This window comes from Nicotiana tabacum, chromosome 11, assembly GCF_000715075.1.
Source record: "Nicotiana tabacum cultivar K326 chromosome 11, ASM71507v2, whole genome shotgun sequence".
NCBI lineage: Eukaryota > Viridiplantae > Streptophyta > Magnoliopsida > Solanales > Solanaceae > Nicotiana > Nicotiana tabacum.
Window position 1 is genome coordinate 20,754,257 of NC_134090.1, and position 8,862 is coordinate 20,763,118.

Here is an 8,862-nt window from a genome sequence, read left to right on the forward strand (position 1 = left end):
AAATTTAGCATTAAGGGGTAAAAAGAGTGTCAATCTACTCATGGATGATATAATAAGGTGGTAGCTGTGGAATTCATCAAAGGTCAAACAAGCTCAAGAATACTTCAGCTATACAGTTGTGTTACAGGCTATCATGTTTTGCTCATCTGTAATTATAGACTATTTCAATTAATTTCTCAAACTATAAATACTCCAATGTGTTCATAAGTTATATCCATCACTTAAGGAAAGCCAATTACTAAGAAAAATTCATAGTGCCTAGCTGCTATTGAGTCTTAAAAAGATGGATTCCAAGAGCTTCAACCTTTCTGTTTTAGCACTTTTAGCTTGCCTGATTTTATCTTTTTCAGTACCATCTCTTGCCTATGGGAAGAAAACAACATGGCCACCACTTAGAGTAGGTTTCTACAGATATAGATGTCCTCCTGCTGAAGAAATTGTGAAAAATGTTGTATACAAAGCCGTATCGCGTAATCCAGGCATTGCTGCTGGCCTTATCAGGCTACATTTTCACGACTGCTTCGTCAGGGTAATTTTTCAGTTTATGAGTTCTGAATTCTAGAAAAGGCAGTTTACTGGATTCTGGATAAGTTATTTATGCATATATGGACACAGAGTTTTGGCCAAAATTACTGGAATCTACCGAACATGTAGCTAGAACTCTGATTATCTGTGCTGATTTAATTACCAATATGCGTATGCTGGTGTTTATATTTTCGTTTGATAATTGCACTACCTTATAATTGTGTGTTGTTTATGTAATTAGGGGTGTGATGCATCAGTACTATTGGATGGACCAAACTCAGAGAAGGAAGGTGTTCCCAACAAGAATAGTTTACGAGGTTTCGAGGTTGTTGATGCAGCAAAAGCACAACTTGAGGATGCATGCCCCGGAACTGTATCCTGTGCTGACATTCTTGCCTTTGCTGCTCGGGACAGTTCCTATAAAGTTGGGAATATATACTATGATGTCGAAGCTGGACGTCGTGATGGTAGAGTTTCCATTGACTCTGAAACATTGGCCAATCTTCCTTCTCCATTTGTCGACGCCAAGGAACTCATCAAGAACTTTGCCAGAAAAGGTATGTCCGCTGATGAAATGGTGACCCTATCTGGCGCGCATTCCATTGGCATTGCTCACTGCGCTGTTTTCGCTAATCGCCTTTACCCTCAAAACAACCAACAAAATCTGCCAATTTATCCTGAATACGCCAACTTCTTGAAGTCCATTTGCCCACCAGAGGCACTCACAAACGGGACAGGAGTCACGAACCCTGCAAATCTTGATGTCCTGACACCAAACAGGTTGGATAACAAATACTACGCTGCGTTAAAGAGTAAAAAGGGGCTGTTGATTTCTGATCAGGGGTTGCTGGCCAATCCTACAACTGCTAAAATGGTGAACTTCAATGCAAGATATGGTTCAGTTTGGGCTAAGAAATTTGCAGCTGCAATGATTCACATGGGTCAATTGGATGTCCTCACAGGTCAAAAGGGAGAGATCAGGAGCAACTGCCATTTCAATAATCTTTTGCCTTCCTTAAATTTATAAGGAATGGTGATCACTACTGTTTCAACTTTTCCCATCCTACTCAAGCTGCAAGGATGATTCAATGTTTGTTCAATTGTTTTTGCTTTTCTTTTTCCCCAATGAGTGTCCAATTGTTTTTGTTCCTTTAATTTTTCCCAATGTTTGTTCGATTGAATATTGAAAGGATTATTTGAATTGAGTTCTATAATTGATTGATTTTTAAAATTCAACTGCACATTTAATTTATTCATCTTCCAAAAAAGAGTATATTTGATATGAGGGAGTTGTAATAATCTACCAACTACCCTTTCTTGATTTGAAAGAAAGCATTACAGTCCAATTCACCAAAATTTGTCATTACCACCAACTCCAGTAACTTAGTCCATGAAGGTAAATAAAATCAAATAATTAGTGCATAACATGAAATGAACAATCAAAGAGCATAATAATCTCTCAGTCATATATAAGATGCTCAAAAGGAAAGGAAAAATGTAAAGAGATTAAAGTTGAGTATTGAGATTTTGATGAAGTTTGTTTTACATCAAATGCTCTAAGAATCAGGTCCTCAACGTAGCTGCTTAACTGCTCTAAGAACCAGCTCCTCAGAGTTAAGAACCAAACTCCTCAGGGTTAAGAACCAACTCCTCAAGGTTGATGATTGTACGTCTTTGCAAAAGAGTAACTTTATCTCAAATTAAGTTACCCAGGTCCGAGTTTGTTGGAAGAAGACTGCTAAACATGATAAGGGTTGTTGATTAAGAAGATACGCTTGCATAAGTGAGAGACAAGAGTCCCAAGACTTGTGGAGTCCTTGGAACAGCAGGAGTCCTATCAAACGAGAAGTTGACGACGCATATGACTCCTAAAAGATCTCGGAATCCAGGGAATTTAAATACTATCTTTTTGGAGTGCTGAGATCATCCTTTAGCACATCAATTGAAGAACTACATTTTCTATACTCAAGTCGAGTACCAGTGTTGTGTTCTTCTTGAGTTAGTTTAGTAAATGTGTTTTAGGAAATCGAGTTGTAATCAAAGTGCATAAACAATCAGTGTATTGGACTGAGTGTTTGGTTTTGCAAGTTAGAGTAACTTGCAATCAAATAGTTGAAGTAGGAGAACTGGAGAGTATTGAGTTACAGATTTTTAATCACTACAACAAAAAGGGGCTTTAGCGGCAATAAAAAAGGGTATTGGCGACAATAACAATAGCTGCTATATCATTTATCAGCCATTGACGTTTAGCCGCTGAAATCATGGTCGGCAAAGCCTTTAGCGGTGTTTCTCGCAAAACCTGGTAAAAGATTTGACTTATTGCCGCTAAATATCATTTGCTTTAACGGCAATTGTTTGCGGCAATTATGATGGATGCTAAATCCTAATTTAAAACGGCTACTAATGCTCTTTTTACGTCAATTTTTGTAGCCGCTAAATTCAAAAAAATTATCGCTAAAGGTCCATACCTTTAGCGGTAATTGTTTTGTGGCAATTAGAATGACTATAATATTCCTTCTGAAAATGTATTAGTATGCCCTTTTAGCATTCATTTTAATGGCTGGTAAATTTAATTAAATTGCCGCTAAAAATTATCTTTAACAACAATTATAATAGCTACAATATCCATGTGGAAACATCATAATTTGCCCTTCTATCGTCTATTTTTATGACCAGTATCTCCTGTTAAATTGTCACTAAAAGTCACAAGCTATAATGACAATAGTTTAACCACCAATAATAATAGCTACGACATTCGTTCAAAAAATGATCCAACTAATAAAACGTAATAATATTGATTCATAAAAACATAATGTATCTTATTAAATCTTAACAAACAAAAGGAAGTACTAATCCAAAATAGTAATATCACAGTAACTTAAAAAATAAACTTATATTGTTCGAAGAAAATAGCTAATATTATTATATAACTAATCCTAATAAATAATAGTCTTCAAATAATTTATGCAATGCTTCATCGTGTGGAAATCTTTCACCCGCTAAATTATCGATCATCAACTGTATGACTTGAAATTACAAAATAACTATGTCAATAGATGAAATATAATAGTCTTTCAACTGGGATTTTTATCGAGCAAACATTGCCCAAGCTAAAGTTATTTTATTGTATAATGACAGTTCCATTTTTTCTATAGAATAAGACATAACAAAATTACAAGGAAACTCTTGCTTTATCATGGACAAGAGAAGTGCATATTATATTGCTCTAACACTATGTTTAAACAACAAGGCAACTGATTTCATTCCCAAGATTGGATTTCATCCCTAGATTCTACTTTCTTTTGCTTTGGTATTTCATCAATTCATAGGATGAACAACAGATTATGGTCATACGGCAACCCAGACATGAACACTATCACTACTTTTAGCCCATGCTAAGCAACAAAAATTAATGGTGAAAATCCACATGTTGTAGCTAAAGGATCAGATGTTTGTAAGCTACTGCCCATAACAACTGGTTCTAGTGCTGCTACAGGTATTGTTGACACTACTGTGGTTAGGGGTTCTCAGGTTTTGAAGAATGTAAAAGTACCTGTGGTTGATCGAAACTTAACTAGGACTGCTATAACTACAGATGCTGAGCAATACGCTAATGCAGCTAGACAACTGATCACTAAGGAATTTGAACAATCTAAGATACAATTATCAATAGATAGGAAGGTGAAAAGAGCTGGGCAGGTACTTGATGTTCCAACTCCTAATGGGAATGGAGCTCAATCATCTCCTGAAGCTGCTGCTGCTTTGAAGGATCCTAAGGCAACAAATGATACAAAGGTTTTGGAATTTCCTACTGAGATTATTGTTCAACAACAGTTGGTGCATGTACATGATCAACCAGCTGTTGTACTTGCTGAATTGTTTGAAAACCCAGTAGGCTCTAAAGCTACAACTTTGAATAGGGTTTCTCAGGTTTGCGAGGGGAAAAAGAAGGTTTCTAAAGACCCTACTGTTGATCGTGTTCCAGATCAAGGATGTAATCAAGTTTGTCGAGGTAATGAAGCTATGGAGCAACTTAATAATGGACAGGGGCAGATTAACGTTGTGACTGATGCAACTATTGCACGTGCTGAACTAGTTGAAAAACCAACAGGCTTTAAATCTATTGTTGTGCATCATGAGAGGCAAGAACTTGAATGTGTTGATGTTTGAATTGAATGCTTCCCAGAAGGTGTATAAGACTGATATGACTCTCTTTCACAAGCTGCTATTTCACTTTGTGAACTCCTGGATTTTGCAAAGATCTGAGAGAAGGCACGAGGCTACTCTACTAGACATGACTGTGATGGAATTGCTTGAAACTGGAGCTATCAATCTCCCTAGCTTGATGATTCAACACATGGCAAGGACTGCAGACACTTCCAAGCCTAAGCATGTTATGCCTCATGTTAACTGAGTTGTTTGACAAGCTCAATATTGCCTTGCCTGAGCTTAAGTTTGGAAACCACAATGATGTTTTGGATGTTGTTACCCTCAAGCAGTGTGGATATGAGGAGATCAAGGCTAGGGGACCAACAGGTTCTACTATTCTACCTGGTAGCAACAAGGCAACAGAACTTACTAAGAGGCTGGAGTTAGATCTTGAGCAGAATTCCAAGCTTAGAGAAGACAATGATGAATTGAGAAAAGAAATCAGGTAGCTTAGGAAGGATCTCAGAAGGGACAGAGAAGCTCACGCCCAACAGATTGCCACCCTTGTGAAAGAATTGACCCCATCTTCCTCTCACCCATGAACTTGGTCTTTCCCCCAGTATCTTTAGCTTATTGTGTTATCCCAGTGATGTTTTAGTTCTTGTTTCTTTTATTTTAGTTTTGAGTAAGTTGTAGGATGTTTAGTTTATTTTTCTCTAATATTTTGAGTCAAGGACTTGGCTTATTTTGGCACTTCTAAATGACTTCTCTTATAATGTTTTAATATTTCGCACATGGTTATATCATCAGTTTAGTTTGTTTGCTTTGATAATTCTTGAGCTTGTGTTGTAGCCTAAATGGTCATGAATCTTTCATTAACTATGCATTGTATGTCTAATATCTTTTTGTTAAATTCGATGATGCCAAGGGGGGAGGATTGAATTGGGGGTGTTAGTGTTGATGTGCCTGTCTGTGTGTTTCTTGTACAGATGTTGATATGATGATATGAGGTGATTACCTGGTTCTAATATGCATAAAGTTTGTCATCATCGAAAAGGGGGAATTTGTTGAGTATTGAGATTTTCATGATTAATAAAGTTTGTCTCAGATGAAATGCTCTAAGAACCAGGTACTCAACGTAGCTGCTTAACTGCTCTAAGAACCAGCTCCTCAGGGTTAAGAACCTGCTTCTCAAGGTTGATGATTTACGTTTGTGCAAGACAATAACTTTATTTCAAAGTTACCTAGGTCCAAGTTTGTTGGAAGAAGACTGTTGAATATAATAAGGGTTGTTGATTAAGAAGATACGTGTGCATATGTAAGAGACAGAGTCCCAAAAATTATGGAGTCCTTGGAACAGTTGGACTCATATCAAACGAGAAGCTGACTACGCATAGGACTCCTAAAAGATCTCAAAGTCCAGAGAATTTAAATACTCTTTTTGGAGTGCTGAGATCATCCTTTATCACATCTAACTGAAGAACTATATTTTCTACACTTAAGTCGAGTACCAGTGTTGTGTTCTTCTTGAGTTAGTATAGTAAATGTGTTTTAGGAAATCGAGTTGTAATCAAAGTAAAGTATCATAAACAATCAGTGTGTTGGAGTGAGTGTTTGGTTTTGCAAGTTAGAGTAACTTGTAAATCAAAGAGTTGAAGTAGGAGAACTGGAGAGTATTGAGTTACAGATTTGAAATCGATAAATTTGGCTAATTATTCAAGTAAAGTTGAAGTTAAAAATCCTACGTAGTAGATCGTGATTTTTGCACCTTTTAAGCCGGGTGATTTTCCACGTAAAAATTATTATGTTTACTGCTTATTTTACTTTATGTGTAAGGAGTAAGGTAAAGAACAAAGTTCTTTGGTAATCCATAAAGGCACTCAAATTAACAGTTACCCTGGTAGAATTAAGTCAAGCTCTTGGTCTTTTCTATCTTGTGCCAATTCCCATGATGGCAAGCATCGCACATAGTCCTGCATTCCCATTCTTTTTAAAAAAAAATGTTGAATTCAAGATCTGAAAAGATAAAGAAAAATAAGATTAGAGAAGATAATACTATTGATGGTGAGACATTATTTATAATTGTATTGATATTAATTAGAAGACGAGGAACAGACTCAACGACATAATTATTATTTTATTAGCATAGTAATATTTTTTTAGTTTTGTACATGGAAAGTAAAACGCTTTGAGTCATGAATACATTTATAAGAAAAACATTCTACTTAGAAATCATAACAATCTGAATCTTTAAGCTAAGAAACATAGAAGGAGAAAAAGTAATATAAGAACGGTAAATGCTAGCTCTAAAAGATTATTATACGCATGAGAAATTAAAGAATTTAATTTTTTAAAGTGAAGAATTTAGATACATGTACCATAATGAAATTTGATAATCCATGGGCAAATTTGACATTACAAGCTAACTTTTATAGCTTACATATTTTATATTCTTAATATTGAAGGTATTGTTAAGGATATAAAAGTCCCATAACATTATAAGATTATTTTAGTCTTTTAAATTTAATTTTTTATCTTCTCACTTATCATGTAATATGATGATCGGCAAACCCCATGACCTAATTTGTGGTGAACATAATTAATCATCAAAACTATTCATCTAAAAACGAATGTGGCAATAATGACTTGATGAAATTCTATATCTTTAAGATTGTGGATTGGATACCCATAAGATATTTCCACTTCCCATCACTAGAAGAAGCAACCTAGATGACCAATCAATCAGCTTGTTTATAGGCTCACCAAGTTTAGTCTATAACTAGCCTTTGCTCGCGTCGGTTGCATGCAAAATGAATTTGATATTTTTGACGAATAATAATATCATCAAAGAGTTTCATTTGTTCTCGTATATTCAACGATTTTTCTGCATCTAATTTATTGTCTCTTGATGATTTAACATAATAGATTTTGGAAAGATGATGATTTTCACCTTAACTTGTTTCCAACATCAATTGGACGAATTATTCAAAAATTGAGGTAAATAGGAAATGAAGGGGAAAATAAAATTTTGATTTTCTCTCTTTTACAAAGAAATATTGTTCCATATCGGAGGAGGAAAGCTTGTGTGTGTGTGTATATATATATATATATATATATATATATATATATATATATATATATATATATATATATATATATATAGTTGCCCTTCTTTTAGTTCTTAAAGAGTTGAGAAGAAGTCAAGTCTCACGGCTCGGATTAGTTAGAGAAGATAGTGTATACGCTTAGACCTTATTCCTACCTTGTAAATGGATAAAAGCATAATCATAATAGTTATGGCAAAGAAGTACGGTAGTGGAGAAATAATGGAAAGAAAAACATGATAGTTTATGTGAGTCCACCAAATTATAGAGAGACCAGGTTCTCTTATGCCATGCTAATGAAACAGTAAGTAAATAAGACATGGAGTTTTACGTGGAAAAATCCCTACTCAAGGGGATAAAAAACCACGACCTACACTGGTAGGATTTCCCACTTTGCAATACACCTATTATAAAGACTTCAACTCATGACTAACTCTAGTCACGGCACAAACACTAAGGGTTTATGATTTTACAAGAGGGTTCCTAAGTAACGCTTCTAGCTAAGCAAATTAGGAATTACAATGAAGAACAATTGCAAAGTTACAACTCAACTAAGGACAACAAAATACTGGATCTAGGAACTGGTCAGTAGTAGTGTTAAACTTTGTTCTTGATGCACTGGAGAATTGAATACTGGAATATCAGATGGCTTGAATGCTTGAAGTAAATTCTCAACTGTTCAAGTGATGTTTTGTTGTAATACTCTAGTTAATACAACTTAGATGACATCACTTGAATGATGTAATCACTTTGTTGGTCAAAGGACAAGTGACTGCAGGAACAGTGCAGGCAGTCACGTCACTTTCCAGCTATACACGATTGACTTTGTACTGCTATCAGGGAACCACAAGGGTATCAGGTCCTTGTTTTGGTTCTCTATCTCCTGAAGCTGTAGCAGTTCACATTAGCTGGAGTCCGTTGATTAGTAATGTATACCAAGTATATCAGGTTTCCTATGATTCTTGATAGTAAATTTGTTAGATCATCAAAACATAAAGCTAAAATATTGAAAACCCATCAAAACAGTAATAACCAGCAAAATAAAATAGCCGAAGCAAAGGAAAAACATGTAGTAATTGCACGA

General features: G+C 35.3%; 1 protein-coding gene across 1 annotated transcript; it reads left to right on the forward strand.

The window, feature by feature from the left end:
- Positions 1 to 231: 231 nt before the first annotated feature.
- Positions 232 to 1,709, forward strand: LOC107772390 (peroxidase 5-like). The gene is made up of 2 exons (XM_016591890.2): positions 232 to 529; positions 767 to 1,709. Exons 1-2 carry the CDS (start codon positions 284 to 286, stop codon positions 1,550 to 1,552), a joined length of 1,032 nt encoding a protein of 343 aa, XP_016447376.2. The 5' UTR covers positions 232 to 283; the 3' UTR covers positions 1,553 to 1,709.
- Positions 1,710 to 8,862: the final 7,153 nt, after the last annotated feature.

Bases quoted from the DNA above. Each gene is read 5' to 3' on its own strand.
- LOC107772390 (XM_016591890.2), top strand. From the start codon at position 284: ATGGATTCCAAGAGCTTCAACCTTTCTGTTTTAGCACTTTTAGCTTGC. The intron at 530-766 runs GTAATTTTTCAG...TTATGTAATTAG, and splicing joins TTCACGACTGCTTCGTCAGG to GGGTGTGATGCATCAGTACT.